General features: G+C 43.6%; 3 protein-coding genes across 7 annotated transcripts; 1 reads left to right on the forward strand and 2 right to left on the reverse strand.

Annotated features, from left to right (window-relative positions):
* Positions 1-1,925: 1,925 nt before the first annotated feature.
* On the reverse strand, positions 1,926-8,426 carry LOC136484357 (uncharacterized). 5 transcript variants are annotated; one of them, XR_010765919.1, is made up of 9 exons: positions 7,972-8,426; positions 7,734-7,815; positions 7,278-7,385; positions 4,448-4,566; positions 3,968-4,334; positions 3,756-3,881; positions 3,351-3,677; positions 3,199-3,264; positions 1,926-2,816 (listed from the first exon to the last, which is right to left on the reverse strand). XR_010765919.1 is itself a non-coding variant. In XM_066481604.1 (9 exons), the coding sequence occupies exons 7-9, from the start codon at positions 3,540-3,542 to the stop codon at positions 2,748-2,750; spliced, it is 327 nt and encodes a 108-aa protein (XP_066337701.1). In that variant the 5' UTR covers positions 3,543-3,677; positions 3,756-3,881; positions 3,968-4,334; positions 4,448-4,566; positions 7,278-7,385; positions 7,734-7,818; positions 7,972-8,403; the 3' UTR covers positions 2,306-2,747. The 5 variants fall into 5 exon arrangements, 3 of the variants coding, with proteins under 3 accessions (XP_066337701.1, XP_066337700.1, XP_066337702.1); XM_066481604.1 differs by having other exon boundaries at positions 2,306-2,816; positions 7,734-7,818; positions 7,972-8,403; XM_066481603.1 differs by having other exon boundaries at positions 2,306-2,816; positions 4,448-4,966; positions 7,734-7,818; positions 7,972-8,403.
* Positions 8,427-8,835: 409 nt separating this feature from the next.
* Positions 8,836-9,219, reverse strand: LOC136481172 (RING-H2 finger protein ATL66-like). The gene has a single exon (XM_066478526.1). The coding sequence runs from the start codon at positions 9,217-9,219 to the stop codon at positions 8,836-8,838; it is 384 nt and encodes a 127-aa protein (XP_066334623.1).
* A 9,042-nt stretch (positions 9,220-18,261) lies between these two features.
* On the forward strand, positions 18,262-18,705 carry LOC136483172 (protein STIG1-like). The gene has a single exon (XM_066480252.1). The coding sequence runs from the start codon at positions 18,262-18,264 to the stop codon at positions 18,703-18,705; it is 444 nt and encodes a 147-aa protein (XP_066336349.1).
* Positions 18,706-19,942: the final 1,237 nt, after the last annotated feature.

The raw sequence follows: 19,942 nt of genomic DNA on the forward strand, positions 1-19,942 counted from the left end.
TCAGATAATGTTCGAGTAATTCTGATCATATCTCATTTATGAATAATCAATTTACACCAATTGTATATAGAATTTACATGTAAACTGAAGTACTAAAATATGGTTCAAAGAAATATAACTTGCTCTTACTAAAGGATTGAATATACATAACACCAATTGTCAGAGTGGAGAGCGGTGTGGTGTGTGGGCTCTCCCAGGCTGCCCTCTCCCATTCAACGTGCGCCCCCCACTGCCAAAAAAAAAAGAAGTGGTGTAGACGATCTCGATCTCCGCACGTGGGCATGCAACAGCGGTAGGAAGGCTCCGCCTGCCACCTTGGGCCCCGCGACCGCTCGCTACATCTCCACTGTTGACAGCAGCAGGATGGACGGCCAACAAATCGAGTGAGACAAGCGCTAGGATCACCCGAGTGAGCTACAGATTTAGCGTATTAATTAGGGCTGCAATACTAATAGATGGGTTGTGTGTTTGTTTTTCTTTTTGGTAAATGGGTCATCCATGGAGCTATTAGCACAGCCGGTTATCCTAAAAGTCGGGAAGTAGAAAAACCGTCTCCAACGATACTTAGACATGGAGAGTTTGAAATTTCATTTGGACTGATGAACAACACCGTACCATGGTTCTGCATCGGACGGTCAATATGCAATAATTTCGTCAAATAATAGCCACATTTATCTTTACAAAATGTTGGAGACATCTTTTGCATGGAGAGCATTTGGAGACGTCTTAGCACGTGTTTAGTTGTGTGAATTTGGGAATTTGGACTACTATAGCACTTTCGTTTTTATTTGGCAATTAGTGTTCAATCATGGATTAATTAGGCTCAAAACGTTCGTCTCGTAATTTCCCACCAAACTGTGGAATTAGTTTTTTTTCGTCTACATTTAATGCTCCATACACGTATCGCAAGATTTGATGTGATAGATACTGTAGCACTTTTTGAGATTTTGGGTAGCAACTGAACACGCGCTTAATTAATTCAGATGCCGTGCTTAGTGATTGGTGGCATCAGGCTCGTCAGAAGGTGCGCGTCACTTCCAACGAGGTTTCGACTCGTCCATCGTCCTTTTGGTCTCTTGGGAGCTGTGGAAGGAGCAAAACTGTCGGACTTTCCAAGCCAAGTCACTGTCAGCGTCTTTGCTATTTCAACGGATTGTCGAGGAAGCCATCGCCTGGTTGGGGGCGGGTTTTGGAGCTATGTCGGTGTCCATGGCGCAGGGTGCTTAGCAAAATTGTTCCTGTATAATCGCTCTGTGTATACCAACCTTCGTCTAACGCCTTGGCACCTCGCACTACCCCAGTTCAGTTTTTTCCTGACGGTCTCTTCCGTCAGGAAAAGTACCGACAACCGTCAGGAAAGGTCATCTGTGACGGTTACCGTCAGGGATAAGCCGTCAGCGGAAAAACATCACGGAAAGTCGAGTTTCCCTGACGGAAAACCGTCACTGACTATTCACTGACGGCAGAAACTGTCAGGAAAGATATACAGCGTCGGTTTTCAGTCTGCTGTCAGGGAAGATTTCCCCTGACAGCCAAGAAACGTCAGGGATACTTTTAGCTTTTCCCGTCGGTCAGAGAACTGTCAGCGAAATTTCAAACTTTCCCTGTCAGTGCAGCACCGTCAGGGATGAAATAACTTTCCCATCGGTTCGCCAACTGTCAGCCATGAAATAAACTTTCCCGTCAGTGTCCAACCGTTAGGGAAAATATTTCCAGTCATTTGGCTGGCAAAATCACTGATTATTTAGCCATTATTATTCTACTGTTCACAGCAACTAATCGGCCACTAAAAAATAATATTACAGCAACTGATGTAACCATTCATCCACGCTTAAGTAATAAATATTACATTCAATAATCTTAGAACATCATTCAAGTTGTTCATGAATACAAAGCTTTATAATAATTAGTGCCTCCTAGTCATCCTTCAAGTTAGGGACCTAAGGGTGTGTTTGGTCGAGCTGTGGCTGTGGGAAAAAGCTACTGTGGGCTGTGAGCTGTGGGAAAGCTGCTGTGGGCTGTGAGCTGTAGAAAAGCTGAAAGCTGTTTGATTAAACAAGTATAAAATATACCTTCTATCTTTATCTCTCTGGAAACAACTATGAAAAAGCTTTTTATGCCACCAATTTCGAAAAGCAGAAAGCCAAAAGCCAAAAGCAGAGTCAAACCAGCTTTCAAAAATGTACTACAGAAAAGCAGCTGCTTCTGAAAAAGCAGCATGGAAAAGCAGCCCCTTTGGTTGGGCTTTTGGCTTTTTGGGCTAAAAGCCAAAGCCAAAAGCCCAACCAAACGCACCCTAAAAGGGACAGCACAAGTTAAAAGTGCTAACTTACAATTAGATGCTATCCTCCCAACACAACTAGTAGCTAGCTGCTATCTCATGACAGTATGCAGCCACTTCTGCACAAGATAGCCAAAAGAAATCGACATTCCTTGACCCAGGAAGTCTACAGGTAGCAATGTGCTTTTTGATGGCAGTATGCACCCACATTTGCACAAGCACACGCAATGAATAGGCAACATGCCACTGCTACTCGACAACTAGCATGCATGCCTTGAAGCGTGATGGAATCCGCATATTTTGCTTCACAGCCTAGATATGCAGCAGCTCATGCACAACCAAGATACCTCCCTTGCATAAAATACCCAGCATGACACATGCATGGCCTTCGAACTTTGTTGCCATCAGCTATAGTAGATAAACAAAAGACTACAGCTTCACAAAATACTTCCTGCCATCGCACAACTCAATGGCCATCACTGTTGTCCATGTCCAGGTTGGCTGAAGCACGAGATGATCCATCTATAGTCCCTCCCTACAACAAAAATAAATATATAGGATCATTCCAGGAGGCAAGCATATATAAATAAAACAACCTACTGCTGACACCAATCCTTACAGGAAGCAAGCATGCATCTATTTACAACCACTGAAACACTTTGAACAAATAAAAGGCAGCAGCTGCATAGTTTCATTCACTAGACAAATAAACTAGGACTTACTAGCAGCAACACACATGCCAACAACCAACAAGCAAAAATAGCCACTTGTTCTACATAATCTTTTCACATGCAGATGAAGATAATGAGAGCTAGTGGTATCTCTATTTTAAGCACATGCACAAGCAAGATACATATTGGTACAACAAGACAATTTTGAGCACAAGCAGCTGCAGGTGAAGAAATTGTTAATCTTACCATGTCATTTTCTTCTACCTGAAGAAGGTCTGGTGGTATCTCTATTTGTACTTTGTTAAGAATGAGCTGCAGATTAAGATACATAATTATACATAATTAGTATTTATGAACCTTGAACTGTAGACAGATAGTGCACCAAAACAGAATTATACCTCAAGTACACGACCATTACGTTTCACATCTCGAGTCAATGCAGCATTCTGTTGAACCAAGGCATTGTTTTGATCAGTTAAGCGACCAACGTTGGCAACTAATTCCTCATATCTTGCCAACAGGGTTTGAAAAGCCCTTGAGGTTGCTGGCCTTGTTCCACTTGCCTTGGCAGCATCAATTATTGTAACCATGTTGACAACACCATTTCCTATTGCAAGGCGACCATGCGGCAAGCCACCACCAATATCATATGCAATTTGACCATCAAAAGGTTGCTCTTGCCAGTTCTCTGGATACTTTTCTTGCAATGCTTCATTATAGTCATCCTACAAATAACATAAATTATTAGTCAGAAACTACATAGGGAAAAGCATGAAACTAGATAGAAAGGTGCTTCTACATACAACAAGTTTCTTTACTCATTCTGGAATTGGGCCAGCATTCCCATTGGCATCACAATTCTTAAGGCTAGCTTTCATGCAGGAAAAAGCATTTATTATAGTACCCTTCCCAGGTCCATGCTTAGCTTCCTTCAAGGCATAAAAGAAGTGACCAATGTTAATGCATATGAAAATGTCAAAGTTATTCAGAAATGGATGGTGATTAAGGAGATTACTAGATATTGTTGAGTCTCAACTAGTGGCCTAGAACCACCCCTGTTTTGAGCACCATCAGGATTTTTTACGAGATTCTTGCCCAAGACTCCTTTTCTTCAAGTATTCAGCAGAGCACCAATACGTACAAAGGGACTCCTAGGCTTCTACAGTGAACCAGTCAGGCTTGCATTGCATGTACTCTTCAAAAGTTAGTAGTTTGACACTAGCAAATGCATCAGACTTCGGGCTCTTTATGATTTCGCGATAGTAGTACTTGACAACATCTGGACGAGCTTGGTACATCATATTCTTGCATTGGGTGCGTGCATATTTCTCAAATACACGGTCTGCTTCATCTTCAAGATCTTCAGGAACTGAATATATGCTCTGGAAAAGAAACAATAATCAAGCATTACTGTAAATAGTGTTGAACACCACTTGAAACTGCTCAGACATGCCTACAGTTGAAAGAAATACAATGACAGATCTTATATGCTCACCCAGAACCCTTGTTTCACATGATCAGCTGGGGTCTGTGCATCCTCCTCCCTTATAATGTGCGAATAGTGTCCCCACTTTCTTGCATGATACTTGAATGGACGACCATCTCTAGTTGTCCCTTCAATGATCGGAGGATATTCTTTCTTTAAAAGCACTCCAAGGATTGGGCCTTTCTTCATTTTATCATCAATTGAGTAATTAGCATAGCGGAATTGGCCATCTCTGGGATGTTAGTTAATATGTATAGGGCTGCTGCCTTGTATTGTTGTGTTGTGAGGTCACGGAAGCCTTGTGAGATGAAGCATCTACCAGTATGTTCAAACAATTCAATGCCACAACCTCTAACAGAAGTTGAGCCACCATCATCATATCTGTGTGTTCTATTTCGTATAGAATGTACTTTAGATCTAAAATACAGCGAAAGGAAGTTTGCAGCCTCTTCTACAAGGTAAGCCTCAACAATGGATCCCTCAACTCGAGCCTTATTCCGGACTTTATTTTTAATGCGCATAATATACCTACATGTTAAATTACATTTAGTAGATCTAGTAAGTACCATATATTAAATAGATGAAGAATAGTAGTTTTGGGTTCACCTCTCAAAAGGATACATCCATCGATACTGGACAGGGCCTCCTAATAACGCCTCATTAGAAAGATGAATTACTAGATGTTGCATTGGATTAAAGAAGCCTAGGGGAATATCTTTTCTAATTTGCAGATAAGGACAGCTATGTTCTCTTGCAGTGCCAATATTGACTCTCTGCTGATTTGTTTAGCACACAACTGTCTATAAAAATAACTTAGCTCAGCCAAACAGGTCCAAATATTATCAGGTAGAAACCCTCGGAATGCAACAGGAAGTAAGCGCTCAATAAAGATATGCAAGTCATGACTTTTCAAACCAAAAATCTTCTTTTGTAGTAGGTTAACCCCACGCCTAATATTAGCTGCATACCCATCTGGAAACTTAAGCTCTCGGAACCAATTTAGAATTTTGGGTTTGTCATTCTTATCTATGCAGTATGGAGCCCTTGGTCTCTGCCACTTGCCATTCTTTAGGTATAAATGAAGAGAAGGGCTTTTGCAAAGCAGTTCCAGGTCTTGTCTAGCTTTCACATTATCTTTAGTCTTATCTGAAATATCAAAACATGTGTTCCAAATGGCTTCAGCCACATTTTTTTCATTATGCATCACATCTATGTTGTGACGAAGAAGTAATTTACTGAAGTAAGGAAGCTGCCAAAAGCCACTTATATATGTCCAGTTGTGTTCTTTGCCATATTTTTCTGGGTTATCAACCTGTCTGTACAGCTGAGCCTTAACCTCCTCTCCAGTTAATTTCCTAGGGGGTCCTTCTCGAACTACCTTGCCCTTGCGAAACACATTTGCTTCGTTTCGAAAGGGATGATCTATAGGAAGAAACCGCCTATGGCAGTTAAACCATGTAGCCTTAAGGCCTTTCTTTAAACGATATGCAATACTCTCACATAAACATTCTGGACATGCAAAAATCCCATGGGTGCTCCATCCAGCAAACATGCCATATGCAGGGAAATCATGTATAGACCATAAATATGCTGCTCTCATTGTAAATTTTTGCTTCACGGAAGCATCCCATGTCTCTACCCCAGCCCACAGCTGTAACAATTCATCTACCAAAGGTTGAAGCAAGACACTTAGGTTTTTTCCAGGGTGTTCTGGTCCAGGGATGACCATAGCAAGGAATATATACTCAGGCTTCATACAAACACCAGGTGGAAGATTATAGGGAACCCAAAATACTGGCCAACAAGAGTAAGAGGTTGCATTCAATTTATATGGTGTAAATCCATCAGTTGCAAAACCAAGTCTTACATTTCTAGCATCATCTTTAAAGTTTGGGTAATCGACATCAAATTGCTTCCATGCCTCTCCATGACATGGATGCAACATTTTACTAGAATTTGCTAGAGGAGTTTCTTTGTGTGAACGCATGAGTTTTGCTGTGCCCTCATGTAGATATAATCTTTGTAACCTCTCTATAATGGGCAGGTAGCGCAATACTTTACGGGGAACCTTATTTGATCCATCCTTATAGCGGGAGGTTCCGCATATGTCACACTTATCCTTATCCTTGTTATGTTTGTAGTACAGCATGCACTTTTTATAACAAACATCAATCTTATGGTATAGCATACCAAGGCCCTCTAGCAATTTTTTAGAACGGTAGAAGTCCTTAGGAATCTTACAATTAGGAGGGAGGAGTTCATGGAGGAGTTCCATAAAATCATCATAACATGCCGCTGAAAGATTGTACTGTGATTTAATGGCCAATAGACGAGCAACAACAGAGAGACTAGAGTGCAAGGTTTGCTCATGTACTTGCTGATCAGCACTAACAACCATTCTATAGAAGGCTTGGGCAAAAACAGTTGGTGTTTCATCAATTAATGGTGGGTGCTCACCAGCTAAATCAACTAGCATAGAATCCATCCGATCTGTCTCACCAAATCCCTCATTTTCTACCCCAGAACTAATCTCAAGGTTGTGATTTCCCAGCCTCTCACCATGTGCTGTCCAAGTTTGGTAATTTTCCTTGAACCCATTGTGGCACAAATGTAGCTCTATCCTAGGCCTTTTATGCCTGAAATAATTCCGGCACATGGAACAAGGGCACCTAACTATATCAGACTCAACTAATTCAGGGATTGAGAAGGCATGATCCAAAAACTCTTTTGTTTTATCAACCCATTCATTTGATATACTACCACGCTTTCAACCACTATACATCCACCCACGATCTGCCATATCTTATTTGCCAACTTGAGCCAGAAGATAAGAGCTCACCAGCTGCTAGCAGAGTCACAGTAGTTGTCCAAGACTTCGAGGCCAGCTCACAGACAGCAGACAGAACCAAATAAAGCAGCAACAGACAACCAGATCATAGTGAGGAACCTGTTACCAATTTAGAAATAACACAAATTGCTTCAGTCAAACAAAATAAAAATTCATATACAACTAGTAATACAACACTAAAAGGCATAATAACAAATTTCTATCCAGCTAGTACACCATAACTAGTGAATCACAGTGCAAAATTAGAGCACCAAAAGAAAAGTTAGTCACTGAAATTTGTGTTATATCTAATTTTGCGCAAAATATAGATCACAATAGCTAGCAACCAAAGAGCAGCTATTTCACCACAGCAAGGCTAGCACAAATGAAGAACATATATGGTAGATAATGATTCGTGTAGGGAGAAAGGAAACCAAGAAGGAGAGGAGAGACAAGGCGTGATCTGACCTTGCTGTTCGACACTAACAGGAGAGTTCTTCCAGATGGGGGTGCCAAAGTTGGTGTCCAGGTTGCTGCTGCTAGACGTCGGCTGCTGCAAGTACAAACAAGCCCCGAGGCGAGCAGTCCAAATGGGAGGCAAAACCAAATCAGATGAATCAATCAACAAACAAGATACAAATTTGATTTTTGATCTAAATAAGGCAAAATCGCTGGGGAAAGAAATCGAAATCCAAGTATAGAGCACCTTGGGGCGTCGGACGGAGCTGCTGCCTGAGGCTTGGTTGCGGTGCTGGCTGGGGCCAATGGCGTCGTGGATTGGGGCAGCGGGCGGCGCTGCTGGTTTCCGGGTGCGCGCCCGCGTCAGTCGCTAGGGCGCCGCCGCCGCCGGAGGCAGGTGCGGCGGGCAGCAATGGCGTGGTGGCTAGGCGGCGCCCGGTGCAGGAGGCTGGGCCATAGGAGGCTGTGCAGCAGCGGCGACCTGTGCGGCGTTGGGGGGCAGCGGCGGCTTCTGTGGTTGTGCGTGAGGAGAGAGAATTTGGGGGAGGGGAAAAGTAGAAGATAAGGCCACGGCAGTCAAAGCTGCCAGGGAGTTTGGCGGGGTGGGCAAATAATTTCCTCCATCCGCTCTCTCTGTTGGTGGGCCAGGGGGATCCGGGGCAGCGCGCTCATCCAATTTCTGGGCGCGAAAGGCATCAGGAAAGCGCGTGCGAGTGCAGTCGTTGCGTGCGAAAAGCACTACAGCATCTCCGTGACGGTGGCCCACCGACGGGAGACACCTCTCCGGACGGTTTTCCTGCCACGACAGGGATGCTTCAGTGCTACTGACGGAGGAGGCGGGGCCGAGGGGAAATGTCTGGACCGACGGGAGAAAATATGGCTGGGGTAGTGTCGCCATATTGCGTTAGTCGCTTTGTAAACTCCTTAATTTCTTTTCAATGAAACACATGCTAAGCACTTTCTCAATAAAAAAAAAAGAAAAATGGAAATGCATTCGGAGAGCATGTTGGAGACATCTTTTTGTCAAATAATAGCCATTTATCTTTACAAAATGATTTCGGTCTCCTCTTGGAGTTACTTTAAGCTAGTTGTTACCAGTAAGCTGTGTCCATCACGCCAGGGGCGCGGCGGCGACCGGGCCACGGCAGAAGAGGCAGGTGGCGTGGACGCGGATCCAGTCGCCTACGCACGCGGCGTGGAAGTAGTGCATGCATGGCGGCAGCACCCTGAGGGCGTCACCGTCGGCAAGCTCTGCCAGGCACACCGCGCACGTGGCGTCCTGCCACTCGTCGGCCTTCAGATACCTGCAGAGCAGCGGCCTCGCCTGCACAGCTGCCCGGCCCATCTCCACCTCCTCCATGCCCACTGCTGCTGCATCTGTTGCCGTTGGCGGCGGCCTATCCTCGCCGACGCCGTTGCTCCTTGGCGGTGCACGGCAACCGCTGGCGGCCTCCTGCTGCCCCTTGCGCATCTTGCAGGCGCCGGAGATTACCATGGCCGGGAAGCCGTCGATGACAGTGATGCTGTAGCCGACGGCAACGACGGCCAGGATCTCCCTGTCGTTGACCGTCAAGGCGTCAACATGGCCACGTACGACATGGAGATGGATTTATTGGTATGACTAATGCTAGTGTTATGGTGCCATAATTGTGTCACAGCAATTGTTCACTCCTACTGATACTCACTACTACAGGAATGATTTCTAGGGACAGCTGGTGAAGCTTTGTAGAGGCGGCTGGGCCAGCCGCCCCTACCATACCGTCTCTACAAATCATACATTTGTAGGGGCGGTTCCCAGACCGCCCTTACAAATCAATTTGTAGAGTACGCTGTAGTACCAGCCGCCCCTATAATACCTGTTTGTAGGGACGGTTCAGTTTAGAACCGCAGTATATTTTTTCGTAAAAAAATTCAAATTTACACACACACATATATATAGGGTAAGGCTATTCTGCAGCTGGCCATAGAATAACTTATTCTATAGCCACCTTAATTTACGATAATATTTGTACCAATTTACGATAACATGAATATGCATTTACGATACTCGTGTTACTACAACTCACGGTGATATTTACGATAATGTTATAGTAAATCACTTAGTAAGAAGTTACTATAATCTCGTAAATTAGCATGGTAATTATCGTAACTCAAAGTGGCCACATAATAAGTTATTCTATGGCCAGCTGCAGAACAGTAGTTATACATATATATATATATATATATATATATATATATATATATATATATATATATATATATATATATATAATTTAAATCTGACCATAAGCACAAGAGCATTATATAAACTACCATTACAAGTCCAATTCACAATAATCCATCACCTTTTTTCATGGGACAAAGCAAAATCTTGCAAACGAGGAAAGGTAGGATACATAATTACAGGTGCACAAATTTAAAGTATAATTCCAATTTTTCATTAGATGAAATGTACAACATAATCCATGTCTTAACTAAAGCAAATTAAATACTCAATGATCAAATAGAAAATGTTATGGAATATAAGACATGAATGGTGGAGCAAAAGTAAGTCTGGTGATGTTTCGAGTTCTATAGGACTTGTGCTGTTATAGGTAACACACAGAGACTTTTAGATAAATAAATGCAGGACACACAGAAGCATTAGAACACTTGGAAATGAGTAATCATGCAAGGAAATATAGCTGTTGTGCTTAAAATGGAATGGACACTAATTATTAAATGCTGGAGTCACTGGCAATTGTTTAAATCAAATTACGAAACAGAGAACATTCTATGAATAATGTAGATTCTGTAGAAGGGAAAAATACTTCTCTCCAATGCAAAATATCGAACCTGTGATAACATAGAAAATACTTGGAGATCACACTAGGTAGATTGCTAGAACTTAAAAAAATCCATCTTTGCAAAAATGTAAGAATTCATATTAAAAAAGAATAAATGGGATCTAGAACAACTGGACCCACCATTCAAACAAGGCTAATGTTTGCTTTAGCCGCTGAGGTTTCATATAGCTTCAATCCAGCAAATGCCCCTGCACATCAATTTGAAATAATCAAAATTTATTATGAATGTTAACTTTAAGTGGCAGACATACATTGAATCGTTGTAACAGAATAACAAAGCAGCAAATTAACTTGAAAGGGAAAAAACCAATGGGCCTGAGAAAGGCAACAAAACACATACATTGACATCACCAACCACTACTACTGGTCATTGATTGCTGACCACCCACCACTCAGTTGTAACAGCCATAAACTCAACTGGAATTAAATGCGAAGAAGGCAACTTATAGGCTGCCTCAAATAATTTTGTGAGCTAAAGTATGTAATTCCTTCAAATTACAATTACCAGCCATACAGGAGTGAATACAAACTTGTAACGGAATCAATAAAGCACATCAGATAAATAAATATGTATATATTTTTGTTAGGATAGCCGTATCTTTGCCTCTATATTCAAGTTGTATCTGAAAGTGACTCTAAAATTTCGCACCATGAATATGCCAAGCCTATTCAGTGTGTTCTTTAGACAGGTGACAGGATGAGTCTACGAACAGAGTAATAGAGATCTAAGTTTGGGACTAAACCTGACATTACCTATAGATATTTTGTAGCTAAAATTATAAAAATGGCAAGAGAAGACTATGACCCGCATCAGCGAAAACTGACTATAGAATGGAGTTGAATAACAACACATAATGATACAATCTCTGGAAGCAACGATGGATGAAGGCCATAGATGCAAACCTGGATCACTCCCATCGGCATAACCTACACGGAACTGAGGGAGCGCTCTAGTACGGCGTAGCCTCTTCTAAGCAATGGATATGATCATTAAGCAACCTCCCTGGTGGGTGAGTGAGGCAGGTCTAATGGCACAATTCCTGCCAGCATCCATTGTAACAACGTGAGGTCATCATTGCCGGCCTGTGGCCACCACTCGAAACAAGAAAACAACATCACCAAAGTAGAGGTTTCTAATAATGGATCAAGGGGGAAAACGGTTCAGATGAAGGCCATGATATACCTGATGGACTGGAGTTGCATAACTCTCTTCTGATGCACAATTTGCTAGGTACTCAGCACGGTATTCGTGGAAGTAATTATCCATCTGAGCATAGGTACTATGAGTGCTCATAACACCTTTCATTCCTGCATTTGCAACGATTGTACTGTCAGCGCTGAAAGTTTATAGATGGATAATGAGAAACTTTCGAGAGAGTGTCTATGTATGTCTCTTTAAAGAGATTGGAACTATTACAAGACAGTGGGACCATGAGGACTGCTACCAATTTGGAAACATGATAAATTGAAGGTTCTAGGAATTGGGTTATCGCTTATGGTATAAATGAACCAAGCAAAGATAAATTGAGGGTTCCAGGACTGCTAAACTCTAAACCCTCAATTTATTTGGTGCTTTTTATTCTGTCACAGCGATTCACTAAATTCCTCTCTACTGAATAAAATATAAATTCAGGAATTAAATGTCCCATGAACATTATGCATACTACAACTCAGTACATGAAGGAAGTCCAAGGGCCCAAAATGATTACCTTGATGGGATAAGCTTTCTTGCTTTCAATGGAAGAGGTCACCATGGCAGGCTGCTCCTAAAATTTCTTGAAAAGCTATAACTGCAACCACTAAGGCACTAAGGAGCAGTTGTGGTATTAATATATAGTTGGAAATTAAGCAAAGACAAAGTAGCAGGAGATACAAGAAAGAAATGGTACCAACTCTAAGTTGTTGGTTAGCAAACCATGCTGGTGGAGAGGGCAGTGAGGACTAATAGGCCGCGCGAAGCCACCTTCGTGATTGCAGTCAACTCATCGTAGGCCTTGGATGAGCTGCAAAGAAATATAAAATATTAGATAAGACTTTTGGAAACTTTGGAATCCCTGCATCTAGGCCACGAATCAGTGTAGGAGGACTCATTTATGCGTTCAAATCTAAATCTCATCCAATTCATGGTAGTAGCAGAAAGAGTAAAACAAAACAGAATATCAGGGCATGGACAATGTAGGTAGGCATTGATAATTCTATACTGGGTCTATGCAGAACACAATTATTTAGCTTCACATCCATGAGGACCAACTATACCATGAAAACTGAGAACACATGGGAAAAAGCGAAGCTGACACAGATGTCCTGAACTTCTTGTAAGATGGAATGGAAAGGAGGTCACCTTACCCTATGAATGCCTTTTAGGCCTCTCTAGAGCAACTCTAAATTAATTAATGTCCATGCTCAACAAAGATGCTTGAACAATCTGATAGGAATGACATACCAAATGAATATCTAGCATATTGCTTTAGGGAAATTATATCCAAGCTCAGTCATCTCCAACTGGTATAAAGGGTCACGATATAGTAGCTATGGCAAAGACAGGTTGTTCATCTAAAACACTGGCCTATCTTCTCCCAGGGTTTATTCTTGTGGAGCGTCTAAAGCATAATTCAAGTGAAGGTCGAACAGTATTAGTTTTGTGTCCAGCCAGGGAATTGGCAACATAAATTCAAGATGAAGCAATCAAGTTTGGCAGATCTTGAAGAATATCTTCTACTGCGTGTTGCTCTGTATTTTCTGATATAGGAAACATGCATGCTCATATACGTGAAGAACATTAGAATTGCGTACACAACTATTGAAAGGGAATAAAAAATTAAATAAAACCTAGATCACCTTGGTCCAATAGTGGTTACAAAAGAGAAACATGGAAATCACCGGATCGCATCTAAAAGAAAAAGAAGGGTGCATTAATATAGTTCAATTTCAAGGATAGATTACTCCAAAGATTTTACAAATAAAATTAAGACTTTTTCTAGACAATAGAAGCATGACAGTAATCGAAAACTAAAGAGAATCCCCAACTAAAATTAGTTGCAAGCTGGTAGCATGGAGAAGGTATCCCTTTCATTAACTCTATGATATTAGCAAGGCAAAACTGATATCCAAAGCAAGTTAGTTGGTCGAAGCTGCAGCACAAAATTTAGGACAAAATAAACATCCTCATAATTTCCAACATTTGAGTGGTTTGCAACTTGGCTAAATCAGATTGAACAAACATTGAGCGTGCTTGTTATCTCTTTGCTTGCGACAAGAACGAAGGACAAAGGGGCAGCAGAACCAAACCTCAGAGAAACTCATCGTGGTGGCCTGACCCTTGTTCCAATAGTCATCTCCATCAACAAATCATCCGTCCCAGGCGTCGGTGAGGGAAGGGGAGAGGAACAAAGGAGGCAACACACCCTCACCTAGGGCTGGTCGCGACTGAGGCCTCTCACACCGGGACGGCCGCATCTGTGCCGCCGCGCTAGGGCTTGCTCGTGTCGGGAGGGGCGGAGCAGCAGCGATGGCACTAGGGCCACGCCGCTGGGGCGGCTAGCGTCGCGTGCGCTGGGACGGCCATGCTGCTGGGGCCGGTCATCGTCCGTGCCGCTGCGGTAGGGCTTGGTCGTGTCCGGAGGGGCAGAGCAGCAGCTGTGACACTGGGGTCGCTTCGCTGGGTTTCTGGCGTTGCACGCGCCTGGGGCGGCCGCGCTGCTAGGGCCGGTCACCGGCCGATGTGGCCCGGTGCAGAGGGAGCAGGAGGAGTCGCCGTTGGGGGAGGAAGAAGCGGTGGAGACGAGGAGGCAACATGAGAAGTGGAAGAGAGGAGGAAGATATTTTTGTGTCGAGCCCATGGGTGGTGGAAGAAGGTGGGTGCTATATATACAACGGGTATTTGTAGGGGCGGCTGGTGATTCAGCAGCCCCTACAAATGGACACAACAGGGGCGGCTCTACATACCAGCCGCCCCTACAAACCGACGCATTTGTAGGGGCGGCTCGTATTACCAGCCGCCCCTACTACGCCATTTGTAGGGGCGGATGCTGTGCTGGAGCCCGAGCACGCCATTATAGGGGCTGCTCCAATGCCAGCCGTCCCTAAAAAAAGCCATGTTGCTACAAACTGTTTTTCACGTAGTGACTTAAGGGGAGGCACAGCGATGGTTACCATGCCTGATTACTTGCTATGATCGATTCATACGATGAGATAATTTATATTTTATTGACTTACCATTCTCTAAGGTCAATGTAAGGCTTTGCTTGGTTCAATGTTCACACTGATTAAGCCTTGATGATAAAGACATCAAAATCTTTTATTCGGCGTGCCTACGACTGCTGTTGAGTTCCAAGTTCCAACAAACGGACACCATGCGATGCATGGTTGGATGAGGCAACCACACGCATCGTTATGTTCATCATCTTTGGTCTAGCGGGTCGTGTCTTGTCTTTGAGCACCCTAGGGGTGTGTCTATGGGGTATGCACGCCTCAAAGACCTTATATTCACTAACCGTCGTCCATGTTAGTGTTTATGTTTTGCTTTAGATTAATATGTCATTGAACCGTGGTAGCTCATCTCAGTTTGTGAGACCCCAACTTCGAGTACTTAAACACACATCAGCTATTCTTTCTTCAGATTGTGTTATTAAGAGTTCTTGCATGTATTCTTCAATTTGCTGGTACAAAATAACCTTCTCGGTGCGGTCTACCGGAGTAGTCTCTCTCGCAGATCTTGCTGGAAACGGCAGTGGGCTGAAGACGTCCACACCACCGAGGTAGGCCCCTCATCGATCTAAAATCTCGATCTCTCTCACCCTCTCTCCCTCATGTAGATCTTGGCCAGCTTGGCATCCATGGCGGGCTCAGCAGCCACGGCTCGGTGGCCATATAACGGGTCTACGACGGGCTTGACAGCATGTCCACCTGGTGGCGGTCGGAGGGGTGCATGTAGTAATGAAGACGGCGCACAACAGCATGCTCGGTGTCGGGGATGGGCTTTAATTTGGAGCCGGCTTAGCAATGGGATCACCGACGGGTTTGTGTTCTTTTGTTCATTTATTATTAAATCTATTTTAGAGACGATTATCATAACCGCCTTTGGAAATCTAGATTGACAACGACATTTAACCAGAGGCTGGGGCGTCGCCCGCCACTTGAAATCTCATCTGGCCCACTCTAAAAATATTTTTCTTCTCGTGTTTTTATAAAAGGCGGACTCTAATTAAACCAACACTTATTAGAGAATCGAAATCATATAAATGGTAGAGAAAATAAATTTTATACTTACAAAGGCTAAAGCAATCAATCCAAAACTTCAAGAAGCAACTCAAGCATGCAACTTAGATACTTCTAAGTACGTAATTAATGGATACGTTAGTCTCAAATGATAAGGGCATTAGGCATTTACATTGTTCTCCTTCTGTTTTAAATTATAAGTCGCTTTGACTTTTTTTTGGTACACATGACGTTATGTCTAGATACATAGCAAATTCAACGCATAAAAAAAAGTCAAAGCAACTTATCACTTGGAATAAAGGGAGTATAATATCAACTACATGAGCACATTTCCGTATATGTAAGAGCATCTCCAAGAGTACTAAAAATATTCCCAAAACCATTGAGTTTTCTAAGTGGTCAAAAAGTATTGGGAGCACCAAAGAAAGATTTCACCGACAATTTCCAAAAAATCACTCCTTAAAAGATAGAAGGGAATTTTACATCAGGAATCCCGAACTGTTTCTAAATCACCCCAACCGGTTTTATACTTCCTTTCTCTCTTGTACATTTGTATCAGGAGCCCATGTCCTACTTATTCTTTTCCACATCGTTCCACCTTAGATTGGCGTGATGGGTATGCGTGCATATTTATTTTCACGACGAGGTTGATTTTTTCAAGTGCTAAAAGATTGAAAGGTGGGATTGGGAGTTGTTGGAGATGCATTTTTCAGTCTTGCCAAAAGTCATGGATTGGGATATTGTTTTGGGAACTCTTGAAGATACTCTGGTGAGAATGTTACAAGATGACTCTTGGGATACTAAAATTATGGTTCACTGCTAGCATGTTTATACATATAATACGTAAAAAAGTATTAGCGTTTGGACATCCAGACGGACGCCCACACCAGCGCCTGCTACCGGCACAGGCGGGGACCGCCTGAGCCGCTACCCGCACTTCCCTGCTTCTCGTGCCACTCCCCTCCCCGCCACTCCCCACGCTTCCCTGCTGCTTCCTGAACCCCTCCATGCCTACTGCCCCACCCCCCTGCGTCCCGCGCGCACGTTGGGAATGCCTACACCCCTGCCACCATTCCCCTATGCTTCCCGCATACGCCGCCATGCAGTGCTCCATCCCATCGCTTCCCACACGCATGCATGGTGCCCTAGCAGCTACTACAGGCGGGTGTGGTAGGTGGGTCATATTGCAACATGTACAACACCAGATCTACTTTTGTAATATCCACATGGAACACTTGTAACATATGACCAAAACAGCTGAAACAGTTACAACATATGTCTGAAACACTTGCAAAACACCTGAAAACTTTTGAAAGCCATTACAAATATATGCAACATCCAGATAAAAGACTTGCAACATACGTGTGAGACATATGCAACATCCAGATAAAACACATGCAACATACGCCTGAAAAACAGATGAAACATTTGGAACAGATGCCTGCAACATACGTGTATAGCCACTGCAACATATGCAATATCGTCCGGATCTAATTTTATAACATCCATATGAAACACTTGTAACATTCCTTTGAAACACCTAAAATAACTGAAACATGCGCTTGCAACATGCGCTTTCAGTGTAACATCTCCTTACTGCTTGGGAGAATAAAGGTTCGTCGGCGTGTGGAGTTCATTGGAAGCAGTAGCCCGAGGCGGCTGCGCGACGCGACGAGGAGGCAACGACTGCATGACTGTGAGATGTCAGCTGCGTGCCGCGCCTGGCAGGGCCTGTAGCCGAGCTCCACGACTTGGAGGTGGCCGCGCACCGCGCCTGGCAGGGCTAGCGGCTGAGCCCTACTCCTCAGAGGCGGCAGACGAGCGGATAGGAGAGAGTGGACGAGCGGATTTTTTTTGAGAAACAGACGAGGATAGGAGGAGGTCGTTGGGCTGGCATCACGGCTCACCAACGGAGCCTCCAGGTTGACAGACGCCCACTTCCAAGCATTAACGTAATATATGTTTGCTTAATTTCCACGCCGTTGTCGACCCCACGAATCTGGGGGAATATCCTCACTCTTTGTACGATGAATCATGTGCAATATGGTATGCACATGCATGCACTTTGAAGCAGGTAACTAAGCTATCTCCTGTCGTGATTTGTGGGTGACAAATGGAAGGCATCACTCGATGCATTCCACGTACGCTGGAGCTTCACATTTTGTTCTGTTTTCTCTCGATACATGCATGCATCCCCGTGATTTGAAGCATATGGCATGCATGCATGTGAGGGCGGCCGTAAATTCATCATGAGAATATAATTGCACCCAACCGCAGCAAATCTCATGAGAAGTCAACCCCAGATTTCATCATCACAAGTCAACTCTTGCTGTGAAGTGAACTCCAAATCTCATCAAAAGTCAACAATCACTTTCACTTCTATATATGCACCTCTTTCTAAGACATTCCCAACACACAACTCACCGTCGTCACTCACCGGCGACAAGCAAAGTATAGAAGTCGTCGTCTCTTCCATGGCGAAACTCACCGTCACGGTCATCGTCCTGCTCACATTCCTCGCCGCCGCAGCAGCTGGCACGGTCTCCGATGCTGGTGCAACCACGACCATCCCGGCAGGTCGCCAACAAGCTGCCAGGAGGAGCCGGTTCCTGCTTGCCAATAGCGCGGTCTACAATTCGTCGCCGCTGACACCATCGTACGGCGCTTGCTCCAAGAAGTCGGCCGCCGTGTGCTTCGCTCCGGGAAGCCCGGGCCCGACGTGCTGCGGCGGGCAGTGCGTGGACACGGCAGCCAGCGCCGACCACTGCGGCCGCTGCAACAAGCTCTGCAAGCACGATCGTAGCACGTGCTGCGGCGGCCGCTGCGTCGATCTGCTCTCGGACGAGGACAACTGTGGCACATGCGGGAACCGCTGCAACAAGAAGTGCAGCAACGGCTTCTGTGACTACGCCCTGTAATGTGCAGTGCGGCATATTTTATACTTCTCCGCCGGCCCCTATTGAATTACATGTCATATTAGATACTATCGTAAGACAAACATTTTTATCTTTGATCATCAATTTAAAATATTGTATATATTAACAACATAATACTTTTGAAACTATATACATTTTTTCTTCAAAAATTGATGGTCAAAGATAGAAATGTTTGATTTAGGGTAAACTAATGCGAAATACCTTTTATTTTAATCCAGTGAACAATCAATTGGACAGTAGGCTGTACACTGCGAAACCAGAGGCATGATGTTGGACATGTCCCGCACAGCTATCTAAAGCGAGTCTGAGAAGGACTCAATTTTCATGTTTGATTCGGGTTAGTTTTCATGATGTATTTGGACTATATCCTAGGGATAGACCTCCCACCTGTCTATCTATATCTATATCTAATATTAAAGAGAAAAAAATATTCCTCCAAACGTTGGTCTCTCTCTCGATCAGTCTCTGTGTGCCCCCAATGTCTAGAGCATAAGAGTCATGGATGGTTTTTTACTAATAGCAGTTGCACACGATGAATTAGAAACTAGAATCTTAATTGGTTTATTATCCTGTTGGTGAACTGAATTCATGACCTATATTCATATGAATTAGAATAATAGTGCACATCCAACAGTGGTGTGTAGTCTGGTTCCGAAAATTATCAGAATACATGATGCAAGATGTAAATTATGTTACAACGTACGGACATGTTTGCTAGTAAAAACAGAGGGCCACCGATTGAGGTATGCAGTCAATCAAAATACAAAACTGATCTATAATTTTTACTTTTTCTAAATCCTAGGTCTACTAAACCCCAATCTATTATTTTCTCTTCGTCTCTACGAGGTATGCATTCGATCAAAATACAAAACCGATCTATAGTTTTTACCTTTTCCAAATACTAGGTCTACCAAACCCCAATCCATTATTTTCTCTTCGTCTCTACGGCGACTTAAGGTATTCTAGGTGGCTTAATTAAGGCATTCTAGGTGGCATTGCCGATTCTAGACGAACCCTAAGTGCACCAGCCCTCATGGGGATCCTCTTGCACCAGTTCTTCAAGGTCATCCCAACAAAAAAGCAAGCACCGGACGGTCCGACATAGCCTTCACCAGAAGGTCTACGAATCTTGTTTAGATACTAGAATCGAATAACCAGTGGGTTGCAAGGCCTTGGAGCTCAATATTTGGAGAAAAAAACACTGTTTTCGATGTTTAGC

Source organism: Miscanthus floridulus, chromosome 9 (assembly GCF_019320115.1).
Source record: "Miscanthus floridulus cultivar M001 chromosome 9, ASM1932011v1, whole genome shotgun sequence".
Classification (NCBI taxonomy): domain Eukaryota; kingdom Viridiplantae; phylum Streptophyta; class Magnoliopsida; order Poales; family Poaceae; genus Miscanthus; species Miscanthus floridulus.

Bases quoted from the DNA above. Each gene is read 5' to 3' on its own strand.
- LOC136483172 (XM_066480252.1), top strand. From the start codon at position 18,262: ATGGCGAAACTCACCGTCACGGTCATCGTCCTGCTCACATTCCTCGCC.
- LOC136481172 (XM_066478526.1), bottom strand. From the start codon at position 9,219: ATGGTAATCTCCGGCGCCTGCAAGATGCGCAAGGGGCAGCAGGAGGCC.
- LOC136484357 (XM_066481605.1), bottom strand. From the start codon at position 3,542: ATGGTTACAATAATTGATGCTGCCAAGGCAAGTGGAACAAGGCCAGCA. The intron at 3,265-3,350 runs GTATAATTCTGT...CTTAATCTGCAG, and splicing joins GTAATGGTCGTGTACTTGAG to CTCATTCTTAACAAAGTACA. The intron at 2,817-3,198 runs GTAAGATTAACA...TTTTTGTTGTAG, and splicing joins AGGTAGAAGAAAATGACATG to GGAGGGACTATAGATGGATC.